The 14,506-nt window shown below is 43.8% G+C and overlaps 3 protein-coding genes across 4 annotated transcripts; 2 read left to right on the forward strand and 1 right to left on the reverse strand.

The window, feature by feature from the left end:
* The first annotated feature begins 5,316 nt into the window (after positions 1–5,316).
* On the forward strand, positions 5,317–7,198 carry LOC109869527 (protein BTG1). The gene is made up of 2 exons (XM_020459725.2): positions 5,317–5,870; positions 6,018–7,198. The coding sequence occupies exons 1-2, from the start codon at positions 5,753–5,755 to the stop codon at positions 6,362–6,364; spliced, it is 465 nt and encodes a 154-aa protein (XP_020315314.1). The 5' UTR covers positions 5,317–5,752; the 3' UTR covers positions 6,365–7,198.
* A 2,943-nt stretch (positions 7,199–10,141) lies between these two features.
* On the forward strand, positions 10,142–12,897 carry ognb (osteoglycin, paralog b). Its single transcript, XM_020459650.2, has 6 exons — positions 10,142–10,343; positions 10,719–10,800; positions 11,103–11,267; positions 11,401–11,603; positions 11,798–11,890; positions 12,033–12,897. The coding sequence occupies exons 1-6, from the start codon at positions 10,245–10,247 to the stop codon at positions 12,201–12,203; spliced, it is 813 nt and encodes a 270-aa protein (XP_020315239.1). The 5' UTR covers positions 10,142–10,244; the 3' UTR covers positions 12,204–12,897.
* Positions 12,746–14,047, reverse strand: uqcc5 (ubiquinol-cytochrome c reductase complex assembly factor 5). 2 transcript variants are annotated; one of them, XM_031803442.1, is made up of 3 exons: positions 13,956–14,047; positions 13,689–13,804; positions 12,752–13,094 (listed from the first exon to the last, which is right to left on the reverse strand). In XM_031803442.1, the coding sequence occupies exons 1-3, from the start codon at positions 14,042–14,044 to the stop codon at positions 13,003–13,005; spliced, it is 297 nt and encodes a 98-aa protein (XP_031659302.1). In that variant the 5' UTR covers positions 14,045–14,047; the 3' UTR covers positions 12,752–13,002. The 2 variants fall into 2 exon arrangements, with proteins under 2 accessions (XP_020315240.1, XP_031659302.1); XM_020459651.2 differs by having other exon boundaries at positions 12,746–13,094; positions 13,689–14,025.
* Positions 14,048–14,506: the final 459 nt, after the last annotated feature.

Here is a 14,506-nt window from a genome sequence, read left to right on the forward strand (position 1 = left end):
ATGTCAATGTCTGTATTTCCAATTTCTTTGATGAAGTCTGGGTCCCTGTTCTTTAGGACAAAGGCAGACTACCTCAGATCTTGTATATTTCAGGATGAGATAGTAAATGATTTGTGTTCCATTGTGTCTAGTGTAGTTTTGTGTGGTTTAGGCCCGGACCATCACAGTAGGTGTGAGCAGAGCATGTTGAGCATCTGATTCATACCTCTTAGGTCGCAGGATGGGGCTTGGGCGGGTGTAATAGGCTGGGCCTGTCACTCTGCTCACGGCCTAGGCATATGTCATGTTGAGGTCCTTGTCACAGGGGCGGGGGACATGGGGTGGGCAGAAGGGGAATAGGTCTGATATGGGGGGGCCTATACAGGGTGTGGCCAGGGTTTGCTTGGTGTGGTCGTAGCTGGTTGGGGTGTGGCTGGTGATGCTGTGGTCTGGGTGTAGGTCCTCTTGGCGTGGGTTCTCTTTGTGCAGGCCCTCAGGGGGGGTCTCGCAGGTCTGGGAGGGTGTCTCGCTGGTCTGGGCGGGGTGTCCGTTACTCTGTTGCTCCTGTGTGAGGTGCTGGGGCTACAGTTGAGGGTGACATCCTTCAGGGTCCTGGCAAAAGTTGGGATTGCTGCATTGTAACGCCCGGGGTGTAGTGGGGAAAAAGTCAGGCGTAGGAAGCAGAGAGTTCGGGGTAGCGCTAACTTTTAATGCACCACAACGGTGAACAGATGCCAACCAAAACAAATGCCCCAAACATGGGGACTTAAACAGTCCAGCAAAAAACTCAAACACACGGACAACCATGACATACAGACGTGTACACATGTAGATCGAATAATCCCGCACAACCAGCAGGCGGGTCCAAGATGTCCCCCACCGGTACCCAGCACCTCTCCTCCAGACCGTACCCCTCCCAGTCCACGAGGTACTGCAGGCCCCTCACCCGGCGTCTCGAGTCCAGAATGGCCCGTATCGTGTACGCCGGGGACCCTTCGATGTCCAGAGGGGGCGGGTGGACCTGCGGAACCTCATCGTCCTGCAGGGGACCAGCTACCACCGGCCTGAGGAGAGACACATGAAACGGTTCTAGGTGAGTTTGGTGCTGACTCACCTGGGGTGACCGAGAAGTGTTCCGCCTGCCCTCTCGACTCCCAGACGGGCCCCCCAGCACCGATCGTCAGTGTGTCCTCTCCGACCACAGCTGGTGAAGGGGGAGCCTCCTCCTCCGGTACCCCTCAGCACGGCCCCCCCTAACTCCATAGGAATGGGAGCGGGAGTGCTAGGTGGTGGAACGAACAGGACCCTCTCCGAACGCCCACGGGCAGCCAGCAGATTGTCCAGCCGGATAGACATGTCTATGAGTTCATCAAGGGAGAGAGTGGTGTCCCGACATGCTAGCTCCCTGCGGATGTCCTCCCGGAGACCTCACCGGTAGTGGTCTATCAGGGCCCTGTCGTTCCACCCAGCCCTAGCGGCCAAGGTCCGGTACTCCAACGCGTAATTATGTGCGCTCCTCTTCTCCTGCCTAAGGTGGAACAGTCACTCGGCCCTCTGAAGGGTGATCAAACACGGCACGAAAGCGGCGGGTGAATTCTGGGTAGTGCTCCTTCGCCGAGTCTGGGCCATTCCAGACCGCATTTGCCCACTCCAGAGCACGACCCGTCAGGCAGAAGACGAGGACACTCACCCTCTCCACTCCCGAGGGAGTGGGCCTCACGGTCGCCAGGTGCAGTTCAAGTTGGAGCAAGAACCCCTGACACCCCGCCGCTCCATCATAATCCCTCGGGAGCGCAAGACGTAGAGCACTGAAGCCGGAGGGGGAGGGAGGAGAAGGTGGATCCAGCGCTGGAGGAACCAAAGGTGCAGAGAGGAGACCACTCGTCTCCCATCGGTCCATTCTCTCCATCATCTGGTCCATCGCCGATCCTATCCGATGGAGGACGGTGGTATGATGGAGGACATGTTCCTCCATCGATGGGAGGGGGTTGGCAGCTGCTCCTGCTGACTCCATATTGAAGGTGCGGGATTCTATAACTCCCGGGGTGTAGTGGGGAAGAAGTCAGGTGCAGGAAGCAGAGAGTTCAGGGTAGCGCTAACTTTTAATGCACCACAACGGTCAACAGACACCAACCAAAACAAATGCCCCAAACACGGGGGACTTAAACAGTCCAGCAAAAAACCCAAACACATGGGAAAACCGTGACACACAGACGTGTACACATGTACATCAAACAATCCCGCACAACCAGCAACCAATCAGCCTAAACCAAACACAGGTGAAACCAATAAACAGAAAAGGGGAAAAAAGGGATCAGTGGCAGCTAGTAGGCCGATGACGACGACCGCCGAGCGCCACCCGAACAGGAAGGGGAACCACCTTCGGTCGGAGTCGTGACATGCATTGTAGGTGGACCTGGTCATAAAGGCTGTTTAAATCCAGGATGGTGGTGGGCCAGGTAGACATTATGTTTTGAGGCACAGTCTCACAAAGTTCTTGCATTCACCCGCTGTATGGTGACAGGGTGAATGTTTTTTTGTGGTAGCATGTTGGAGATATGCGTTGGGGAAAGTGAAATAAGCTTTTTCAGTCACTCCCTTGAGTGCTGTGGCCACCCTTTCCTGCTGGGCCCTCAGGTAATTTGTGCCTGTGTGAATTATGATGTGGCTGGGGGACCCTAGTCTGCCCTCTGACAACAGCGCCAGGGCATGCCTAGTGTTTGGGCACCAGAGTTTAGCCACTTTGTGTTTGGGAAAATGTTTAACCTCTTGAATGTATTTGCCATTTGAGTCAATGAGGAGCACAATCTCTGACTTTTGTGTGTGGGAGTTGTCAAGAGAGCTATCAGGGGAGCTGACAGGGGGGCTGTTAGCGGGGGGTGTCTTTTGGGTTGGTGTGTCCTGTGTTGTCTGTCCCGTTGTGGTGTTGAGGATGTGGTCCGGGTCTGTGGTCGGCTGTTCTGCTGGCTTCTCTGGGGGAGTGTCTTGCTCTCTTTCACACCTCAGCTTTCTCACCTCCTTCAGTGCCATGTGTGCCTCTTTGGGTTCTCTCAGCTCAGTCCGTAGAGCAGCCAGCTCTCTCAGACAGCCGTCCATCTCCACCTTCTGCCCTCCGGGTCTTGTTGGGGGCGTGTTGTTGTGCTAGTCTGTTATGTGAGTTTGTTCTGTCTGGATTGTGTGGACTAGCTCTCTGAGCTCCACCATGTCCCTCTCCAGCTCTGTGAATTTATCCCTCTCAATGATGGAGGAGCAGTGCAGTTGTTTGACCTGGGTGTGTTTAGTACTGGGTGGGGTGACAATTCAATTCCATTTCAATTCAAGGGGCTTTATTGGCATGGGAAACATGTGTTAACATTGCCAAAGCAAGTGAGGTAGATAATATGCAAAAGTGAAATAAACAATAAAAATGAACAGTAAACATTACACATACAGAAGTTTAAAAACAATAAAGACATTACAAATGTCAAATTATATATATACAGTGTTGTAACTATGTACAAATGGTTAAAGTACACAAGGGAAAATAAATAAGCATAAATATGGGTTGTATGCGCAGACCAGCTGGCTGGTGTGTTTACGGACATATTCAATCAATCCCTATCCCAGTCTGCTGTTCCCACATGCTTCAAGAGGGCCACCATTGTTCCTGTTCCCAAGAAAGCTAAGGTAACTGAGCTAAACTACTACCGCCCCGTAGCACTCACTTCCGTCATCATGAAGTGCTTTGAGAGACTAGTCAAGGACCATATCACCTCCACCCTACCTGACACCCTAGACCCACTCCAATTTGCTTACCGCCCAAATAGGTCCACAGACGATGCAATCTCAACCACACTGCACACTGCCCTAACCCATCTGGACAAGAGGAATACCTATGTGAGAATGCTGTTCATCGACTACAGCTCAGCATTTAACACCATAGTACCCTCCAAACTCGTCATCAAGCTCGAGACCCTGGGTCTCGACCCCGCCCTGTGCAACTGGGTACTGGACTTCCTGATGGGCTGCCCCCAGGTGGTGAGGGTAGGTAACAACATCTCCACCCCGCTGATCCTCAACACTGGGGCCCCACAAGGGTGCGTTCTGAGCCCTCTCCTGTACTCCCTGTTCACCCACGACTGCGTGGCCACGCACGCCTCCAACTCAATCATCAAGTTTGCGGACGACACAACAGTGGTAGGCTTGATTACCAACAACGACGAGACGGCCTACAGGGGGAGGAGGTGAGGGCCCTCGGAGTGTGGTGTCAGGAAAATAACCTCACACTCAACGTCAACAAAACTAAGGAGATGATTGTGGACTTCAGGAAACAGCAGAGGGAACACCCCCCTATCCACATCGAAGGAACAGCAGTGGAGAGGGTAGTAAGTTTTAAGTTCCTCGGCATACACATCACAGACAAACTGAATTGGTCCACCCACACAGACAGCATCGTGAAGAAGGCGCAGCAGTGCCTCTTCAACCTCAGGAGGCTGAAGAAATGTGGCTTTTCACCAAAAGCACTCGCAATCTTTTACAGATGCACAATCGAGAGCATCCTGTCTGGCTGCATCACCGCCTGGTACGGCAATTGCTCCGCCCACAACCATAAGGCTCTCCAGAGGGTAGTGAGGTCCGCACAACGCATCACTGGGGCGGACATTTGACCAAACTACCTGCCCTCCAGGACAGCTACACCACCCGATGTCACAGGAAGGCCATAAAGATCATCAAGGACAACAACCACCCGAGCCACTGCCTGTTCATCACGCTATCATCCAGAAGGCGAGGTCAGTACAGGTGCATCAAAGCTGGGACCGAGAGACTGAAAAACAGCTTCTATCTCAAGGCCATCAGTGTGCACACTGGAATTTCACCCAGTAGATATGGGAGTTTATCAAAAATTGATTTGTTTTTTAAGTCTTTGTGGATCTGTGGACTATCCTCATCGGCAGGACATCTTCTGCAGGACAGTTTGAAGAAGTGTGATCAGACTCACTCAGGATGGCATGGGAAACATATGTTTACATTCCCAAAGCAAGTGAAATGGATAATAAAAAATAAGATAAAAAATAAATAGATAAGAGCTCTCTCTCTCTCACTATGAATGTGTAATCCGGTTGGCATAGTAAAGCTTGGCTGGGTCAGTTCAGTAGTCTGAAAAGGGTGTGCAATATTAGGTGTATGCCTTGCTTTAGTTTAGAAATAGTAAAGTGCCGCAAGAAAGAGCTTTTGGCCTGAGTTGTAAAATGTGGTATTTGATGTAGTACATTTTTTAAACTCACAGGTGGCGCTGTGATTGAGTTCTTCGATTGAGGTGCTGCGTCACCATAGAGAAAGAAGCTTTGTGACGTCATTTAAACAACGTTTGGTCTGGTTGGTAGATGTGGCTTTGTGACGCAAAACTAATGTTTAGCAGCTAAGGGGTGAAGTTATCATATTCTGTGAACATTAAATTAATGATCTGAAAATGTTTTGTATCGAAAGTTATTTATTTATTTTCACTAGATCCAATCAAATTATCGGACGTTTGGTAGGTGCCAAATTGTAGCTCCTAACCCTACATTGTCTCAGTGAATTATTGTGGCTTCCGTTTTGCAACTGACGTTAGCTAGCTTTTACAACTGGACAAAAGAAAGACAAACGGCAACTGGTTGTCTCTGGACCTTGTTGTGTAGCCTTTGTTTCAACGGAGGAAAGTCTACATTTAGCTTGACATTTCGGATATAGAGCCAACTTGGGCTCGTTGCTATTCAACGTCTGGCTGATGAGATAAATAGCTTCTGCTTCGAAAATGAAAACTGAAGTCTCAACAGCGGCCAGCTTTGTTGCCAGATTGCTGAGAGCAACTGGATACTTGTCGGAAGACCTACTGAAAGAGTTCACCCATTCCTTGGAGGAAGCTTTAGCAGGTAGAGTATGTAGCTAGCTATGTAAAAGCCATTGTGGTGTTGTTGACATTTCAGAGCCTATAGACTACTAGTTAGTTACTATTAAGCAAACTAGCTTAATTACCTCTGAGCTGGGTCTAATGCTTTGCTCTCATTGCCCTCTTACAGAGCACTACCAACACCACTGGTTCCCCCAGGCTCCATGCAAAGGCTCGGGGTACAGATGTCTCAGGATCAACCACAAAATGGACCCCTTGATTGGCCAAGCAGCTTGCACTATTGGAGTCACTCGAGAACAACTCTTCTCACTCCTGCCCAGTGAACTGACGATGTGGGTCGATCCGTACGAGGTGTCCTATCGGATAGGAGAGGATGGCTCCATCTGCAACCTCTACGAGTCCACTCCACCAGTGCCAACTAATGCCAACACAACAGACATGGTCAGCTGCAAGGAAGAACTGAGATTTGGAAGGCCAAGCCCCTCCAATTCGTTCATGATGACCGTCTCAAGCTAATATTTTTTTTTATGTTCAGAGCTTTCTCTGTGCACTACTGTATCAGTTCTGCCCCACATTTTGATGTAATTAAGACATTAAAAGGGATTCTTAGGGATTTTGACAATAAGGCCCTTTTTCTACTTCCTTAGTGTCAGATTAACTCGTGGATATCATTTCTATATATCTGTGTCAGGTATGAAGGAAGTTAAAGCTAGTTTTGTAAGCCAATGGTAACTAGTGTTGGCACAATGACTGGAAGTTTATGGGTATCTGTTAGCATGCTAGCGACTTCCAGTCGTTAGCAACTTCCTTCATACTGCATGCAGAGACATAAATGGTACCCACGAGATCATCTTACTCTGGGGAAGTAGATAAAGGGTTTCATGGCCAAAACCCCAAAGTATCCCTTTAAAGATTTTTGTATTACTGCCACACCCTGTTTGTTGTGACTCATGAAAATGCTCAATTGTTTTCCATTAGTTCCATGATCTGTAACTTAAGTACTGTCCTGAAGCAAAGATTGTATAGATTTATATTACAATTAGTTGTATTTGTAATAAATTCCTCAAAAGCAACTGTTCCTCTATCAACAATGGACTCATGTTGGGCAGGATCATGGTTGTGTTCAGTAGGCATGAAAATGCATGTTCTTATTGGACATTCATTCCTCCTGTTTAGTGCCCACTGACCACAACCCAGATGATTGAGGAGTCTGTATGTTAGAGGGTAAGGCTGCCATTGTAAGCTCAGGTGTATTCATTACGCCAATTGTTGCTAAATGTTTTGCAACAAACTGTTTGCTACAAAACAAGTTTCTATTGGATAAATTCTGGTAGGTCCCTTCTTGTCTCATTCCGTTTGCAGTCGTTTGGATAGTAAACCGTTTCTGTTGAAAGAAGTAATGAATACACCCCAGGTGTTGATCAGGTTGAAGATAAGTTAGATGGCAGGATATTTAGGTCACTTGGAGCCTGAGCTGCAGCTGACTGAAAATACTGACCCCACGTATTATCAGATTGTATTAGAGGTTCTGATCTTCCATCCCTTCACAAAAGGCAAAGGAGCAGTGACATAAGCATGTTTGACCACTCCAACTTAGGGGGTCAGTATCGCACAAAGGCACTCAGTTGATTTATGAATAACACAGATTTTGTAATGATAGTGAAGAGTGAAATGGTGGCAGGGAAATGAGCACAGGAGGAGCACAATGGACAGTGTAACCCTACACCTGCAATGAGGTTGAGAAATTGCATTTCTAGTCTGTAAAGAGCAAAACGAATTGACTAAGACGGTCAGGAAGAAAACCAGCACACACTCAAGGAATGAAGCTTGGGAAGTAAACTGAAGCTTCAGATTCTCATCGACAAAGCAGATGTATGATAAACAGCTGCTAGCAATTGTAGAATACTTTTTAGGGGAACATATTTGCCGTTGCATACCATCAGAGATGACTTTGTCCTTTCTTTTGGTTTGGTATTTCCATCTACAGTTATTTCCATCGACTGCTCTCAATGGGAGTGAAACAATATGCTTTTTGTCTAAAACAAATCATTGATCGGTAATAAGCATAATATAAAATGAAAAAAAGCATTTGTTTTGGCTGGTTTGTTGTCCCTGAAGTGAGATGATATGGACCCAAAAGGCTTGAATCTCTGCTCTTGCCAAAGTAACTCGTTTATCATTAATTTGATCTGTTACAGCAATGAACCATTTCCACATACTTACCTTTTTTCAATAAGACAGGCAGTCATAAATGGGCAACACAGTTTCAGTGTCTAGGTACGACTTGTCCTGTGCAGCAGATTCTACAAAGACTCCCATTAAACCAATTTTTATGTCTAAAGCAGACTTCAGTGAAAGTACACCTCTGTTTAAGTAATCAAATCATATCCACATGCTCATGGAGTCCAAGATTCTGAGTAGCAAATAAATGGGGAATAAACTATGGGGGGAAAATGGTCAGTCACACCTTACACAAAAACTATAGAAGCATGTTTGTATCTACTGTATCACATATTAACATGATATGTCTCACTCTGGGAATTCACTTCTAGGACCACACATCTACTTTATAAAAATATAGCCAAAATTCTCATCTCATCACCTTTGAATATAAGTGATATTGCTTTGCAAAAGTGCACTGAGAGTATGATGAATATAATAATGCTAATAATAATGGAAATTACACCATATTGTTATTGCATTAAAATGATTTTAAATATCTCACATAAACCCTGCCAATTGGAAAAATGAGGCATGGAAAAACATGAGAACAGCCAGAGGAGAACCTTGTATATCTTTTCATGGAAAATGGTGCGAAATGTAGGAAAACTGTCAAGGTACTTAGGATGAGGAATGTTTTTAATTTGTATAGAAGCAAAAGAGAGATAGTTCAATTGTTTATGTGTACAGCCTAGTTTGAGCGCAACAGTTTAAACAAGCCTTACACATACTTTTAGGTATGCATTTGTCTTAATATTGGCTGCTCCCATAGTTGGACAAGCTCTCAAGTAAAACTGTTTTTCTCACATGAACCAAGTTTGAGCAACTGGATGGACACCTGCACTCTGAAAAATTATAGGAGGGGCAGACAGTAGATGCTGACTGGTAACAAACGCTTCTACACAAAACATTTCCAAATAAAACCACGAGAGACCAGGGGAAACATTTTTGTTGGAGTTTTAAGTCAGAAAGGGAGGTGTTAGTAAGAAGAATACATTCCTTTCTTCATTGCTTGCTTTGGCATTAGATTTTATAATCACTTCATGCAAAAGAGTTCTGTCCAAAATTCCAGTAATCATATCCCACTGCTCTTTACGTTTAAGTTCTCTCTCTCTCTGCACTCTGTCCACACCAGTCAGTATTTTCCAGATAAATAGTTCTTGTTTTTAAAAGCCAGCCTTTTTCCATGAACTTTTTCCAACTGTTTTTCCAACATACACAGCACAGGGGTTTGCCAGTCCATCCTAAAGGGACAAAGGTCTTCTTTTAATTTCAAAGTGAACCTTTCCAACATAATGGTTGAATGTATAGGGATGCAAGGGTCTCTGACAAGTTGCATAAAAACAATAAGGCAAACAAGTGGGTTTTACTTGCATTTTACACTCTTGTTATACATGTTAATTTTACACTCTTGATATACATGTTAATTTTACACTCTTGATATACATGTTAATTTTACACTCTTGTTATACATGTTAATTTTACACTCTTGATATACATGTTCATTTTAAACTCTTGATATACATGTTAATCTTTTTATCACTTTATAACACTTTCTAGTCCATAACATCCATAACAATTGGCGTAATGAATACACCTGAGCTTACAATGGCAGCCTTACCCTCTGTAACATACAGACGCCTCAATCAACTGGGTTGTGTTCAGTGGGCACTAAACAGGAGGAATGAATGTCCAATAAGAACATGCATTTTTCCCATTTTCGTGCCTACTGAACACAACCATGATCCTGTCCAACACGAGTCCATTGTTGATAGAGAAACCATAACATCAATAACATAAAGGTTTGTTACATGAAAAATAAATAAAGATATGATTGGCTTAAAACCATTAGAGTTGAATGTTTTATTTTCAAATGTTATGAACCGGCGTGGTTTAACCTGAAATTACATGCATCCAAGGCCTACTGTCATATTTCACAATTTTCTAAAACATGCCAATTTCCAAAAGCTGTCAAAACTGATGAGATGAGAAGGCTACTTTGACAGCAAATATTGGGTTAAGGTTTGTTTCCTAGTCTTACTTAATACTCCACTAGCAGCTTTTCTTTAAAACTGGATGGAAAATTCTCCTGCTCACTCAGATCTCAGCCCAGTACTCACAGCCCTACCCCTCTGTCCTCAGTACGGTTCTGCTCCCATCCCAGCTGTTAGACACAATGATAGACCTGAGGACTTTGTTTTTCACCATTATTCTGGTACCGTGGATGCTCTCTTCTGCAGCAAGAAATGGATACATGGAAGCAAGGAAACCTAAGGTAATCTTTTGTAAATGTTTTTGGGCAAATTCATGATTATTTGATTTTGTTTAGAGTTTATGAGAATGTGTTTTTGAGGCAGGATCCATACCTCTAAAAACTTAGCAGAATCTATAATACAACTATAAAGCTTAAAGTTTGCATATGAGAGTTGTAAAAGTCCCACACACCAGGTGCCAAACCCTATCCCTGCCTAAATGATGACTCAACATACATTAGTCTGTGAAGACTATACATTGGTGTCTGAGATTATAAATACTTGCTTAGCAGATAATCAGACCGTTAGGAAAACTCAGTTGGTGTGAAATAAAATAGCCAGCTTATGTCTTCTCATGTGAGGTGATCTGGAGACATTTCTTCTAAACAATTCCACAGAAAGAGGTTGTGACCATCCCAGACTATGACACCACTGGAGACTCAGATACAAGCCCAGCAGCAGCTCCGAAAGATGAGGGTGGTGAGTTTATTCTCTCGAGACACACTGGAAAAAAGGCATTCACAATCACTTATTTATTAAGGCCATGTGCTAGGTCTAATGAGCTGTTTTCCCCTTTGTAATGCTTTAAACAACCATACATTACAGCAGGAATGTTACATGTAGTGCCCCATTGACTACTATGGCACACGTTTATGTTAGGTTTCTATAAAGAATGAAGAGAGATGAATACAGGGAGGGATTACTATAGGCTGATCGATAGGAAAACTTGGAAGTCATTGCTGAAGGAGAATGCATTTAAAGGACATGGCTATGGATTTCAGAGCTGCCCACGTGCCTACTGTGTGTGTGTCTGACTGGGTCAGTATACTGTGAGGAGGTCTCCCCTGAGATGACAGCAGTTCCATCCCTGCCCAAGGAAACTGCCTATCTCTACGCACGCTACAACAAAATCACAAAAATCACCAACAAAGACTTTGCAGACATTGGTTAGTGATTAGAGTAGCTTTGTAACATCGTGGACTTAAAAATAAAAAAATTAAACATTAATATGTTATTCACTTATCACTCAAACTTTTTTAGTGAACATCTCTAAAGTTTATGGTCTTTAACATTTTATAGCAACTTTGAGAAGAATCGATCTGACTGGGAACCTCATCTCTGAGATAGAAGACGGAGCTTTCTCAAAGCTTGCCCTCCTTGAAGAGCTCAATCTCTCAGAGAACAAGCTGGCCAAACTACCCATGTTACCTGCCAAACTCATATCCTTCAATGCCAATTACAACCAGCTTAAAACCAAGGGTATAAAGTCAACCGCTTTTAAGGTAAGCCAGAAAGTCAGTCCAAGATTCTGGAGCAAACACTATATATTTTTTTTTACATACAGTAACATTTTACAGTCTGAGTAATGGTTGCATTGAATGTCAATAGAATTTCAACAACAATTTCTATGCCAAACATGAATCTTACCTGAAATACTCTGTAGTATGTAAACAAAACATCAAATCTCTTTTCTCAGAAACTCACCAAGATGGCGTACCTCTACCTTGGCAATAACGAGCTGGAGGCAATCCCACAACTTCCAGAGAGTCTCCACATTGTGCACCTATATGTCTGTTTACAACTTTGGCTCACACAGCAATAATGTTTAGACAAATATGTATCTTTCACCTAACACATTTTAGAGTATAAAAAAACAAAACAAGAAAGTTTTTACCAACCAACATCTGTCTTCTAATCTACTCCCCCTGCAGAACAATAAGATCACCACGCTATCGGATGAGACCTTCTGCCAAGGCAACAACACTCAGTACATCAGAGCCAACATGGAGGAGGTGAGACTGGATGGCAACCCTCTGACGCTGGCCAAGCATCCCAACAGCTTTGTTTGCCTCAGGGCCCTGCCCATTGGACCGTACCACTGAACCAGTGGGATACAGTCTAGTGAGGACCACAATACTACAGTGAGGGGTTCCCTTGTGAAAAGGGCCAACTAATGTAAAACACAAGTCAATAGACCATAGCGCAGCAGTGGCATGTAATATGAGAAGTGTGTACTGGTATGTTACGATATATAGAGCAGAGCTATGTAATATGAGAAATGTGTTTGTTTTGTAACTTACAATTGAATGTCTTAGGTCATCTTACCAGCCATGATTGGTTAAATTGGTGTCCTCTTAAGCAGGACAGGAGTTCTCTTACACAACATGACTATATGCACAATACTCTTTTGACCATTTTTTATCAATGTTTTATATTTCCAATAACACATCTGGAAATTGCATCCGTTTGCATTCATCTACTTTAAATAATAATGGCTAATACATGTACATAAAGTAACTACAATTTGCTAACATTTGAAACTGTTTACCTATATTTCAAATGGGTAGAACATGTAATTTGACGTAAATGTTTATATTCATTTATCAGAATAAAAACAATTTAAATAATTAAAACGACACTGCGATGCCTCCACTGAGTAATGTAACCTTTATTAGACAAATATCACGTTGTCACATTTGGCTCTGAAAAATGTTTCATCCAAGCTCAGTATCACAAAGAGTACATAAATAAACATGTTTTCATTAAATACATTAAATAGCAGTCTTTTGAACCATCCAGAAATGTTTGCCTCAAGTCCATTGCATTGCAAACACCAGTGTTTGTGTCCCGATCACATCTCAAGTGTTCTACTTCCATTATAGTGGCTACTGGTTCAGTAATTCACTTGGCTACTGGTTTAGTAAGTACAATCAATCCATCCTCGATCTTCTGCTGGTATTCCCTCTCTGACTTCTTTCTTCTGTAGACATCATCTGAGGGAGAAATGGAGATGAATGAAACAGAAGAATGGTTAACTGATTCTAGAATTAAAAATATATTAAACTCTTTACAGTAGCTCAACCATTGACTTAAATTGCACAATCTTAGCTTTTTGAAGAGGACCAACAGACTTGTATTGACTGTAACCTCAGCCCAAGTTGTCTGAATCCAGTGTCGATTTCAGAGGAACAACTGGAGCAGGGTTTGAATTAGTGACCCTTTGGTTTCAGGACAAGCACCATACAAGCCTGGGCTCTTGTGGCAGAGGTAGTACTCACATTGGGAGGCCACAGGCACACTCCCTTCTATGCATCCACACACAATGTATCTCCATTAAAAGGCCTGAGATATCAAGGACTATCCCACTGTTGACTCCACTGTAGTGAACAACCTGAATGTGGGTTAAAACAGAAACGTACAGGGCCAGTGCACTAACGTTAACCACCACCCCATGTTACAACAGTAGAAGTCTGGGCTCTTGGCAAAGCAGTAGTTCTACTGTACGTACATCCACATACAGTGATGCTTCAATCGTGTGCGCTAGTTTGACAGTGCAGATAAAATCAACCAGAGGTTTGAATACTTACAGAATGTCTCCCTTCCAATCCTCACGTTGATCATGACCCATTCCATCACACCTCCAATACAGAAGAAGACGGGCAGAAATCTGTATACTCCAAAGCGACGTTTCCCTGGCACAAGACTCAGGAAGTACTTGATATTTTGACTCTTCCTCTGAAACATTATCTCTTCTGTTCCTCGTGTTTTAACACTCACAGTATTTTCAATTACCTAAGTAGCAAGCAAGGTAGCATACAGACAAAGTAAAATGCCGTTAATGATCTGTTACTTACTTCATTGCATACCATGCATGGCGACTTTGTCCTTTACCACTGTATTTATCACGATGCTGCATAAGAGAAGATGGCGTTGCAGACGTCATATATTTAAGCGTTTTCATTGGTTCACGTGACGGCACGCTCTTACCGAAGATATTCAACTACCAACAAGATATCCAACTTCCTACTCCCCTTACCATAGATTATCAACCACCATCAAGATGTCTTGATGTATTTTTTACTAATTTTTTAACCTTTATTTAACTAGGCAAGTCAGTTAAGAACAAATTCTTATTTTCAATAACGGCCTAGGAACAGTGGGTTAACTGCCTGTTCAGGGGCAGAACGACAGATTTGTACCTTGCCAGCTCGGGGATTTGAACTTGCAACCTTTCAGGTACTAGTCCAACACTAACCATTAGGCTAGGCCGTATGAGATGAGGGGTTATACATGCTTATGACAAGTCTTAAAATGTATTATAACCACATCTTAATACAATTATGGATGAATATCCTATATATAGTTTAAATGTTCAAATAGTTTTCCTTCATCCTGAGTGTAATAG

Source organism: Oncorhynchus kisutch, linkage group LG24 (genome assembly GCF_002021735.2).
Source record: "Oncorhynchus kisutch isolate 150728-3 linkage group LG24, Okis_V2, whole genome shotgun sequence".
Classification (NCBI taxonomy): domain Eukaryota; kingdom Metazoa; phylum Chordata; class Actinopteri; order Salmoniformes; family Salmonidae; genus Oncorhynchus; species Oncorhynchus kisutch.

What these genes read in the sequence shown, in the direction of transcription:
- ognb (XM_020459650.2), top strand. Translation starts at nt 10,245, where the DNA reads ATGATAGACCTGAGGACTTTGTTTTTCACCATTATTCTGGTACCGTGG. An exon ending in AGCTCCGAAAGATGAGGGTG is followed by an intron (nt 10,801 to 11,102) that starts GTGAGTTTATTC and finishes TATGGATTTCAG; the next exon opens with AGCTGCCCACGTGCCTACTG. An exon ending in TCCACATTGTGCACCTATAT is followed by an intron (nt 11,891 to 12,032) that starts GTCTGTTTACAA and finishes CTCCCCCTGCAG; the next exon opens with AACAATAAGATCACCACGCT.
- uqcc5 (XM_031803442.1), bottom strand. Translation starts at nt 14,044, where the DNA reads ATGACGTCTGCAACGCCATCTTCTCTTATGCAGCATCGTGATAAATAC. An exon ending in CATGCATGGTATGCAATGAA is followed by an intron (nt 13,805 to 13,955) that starts GTAAGTAACAGA and finishes GTACTTCCTGAG; the next exon opens with TCTTGTGCCAGGGAAACGTC. An exon ending in GATTGGAAGGGAGACATTCT is followed by an intron (nt 13,095 to 13,688) that starts GTAAGTATTCAA and finishes TTTCTCCCTCAG; the next exon opens with ATGATGTCTACAGAAGAAAG.
- LOC109869527 (XM_020459725.2), top strand. Translation starts at nt 5,753, where the DNA reads ATGAAAACTGAAGTCTCAACAGCGGCCAGCTTTGTTGCCAGATTGCTG. An exon ending in CTTGGAGGAAGCTTTAGCAG is followed by an intron (nt 5,871 to 6,017) that starts GTAGAGTATGTA and finishes GCCCTCTTACAG; the next exon opens with AGCACTACCAACACCACTGG.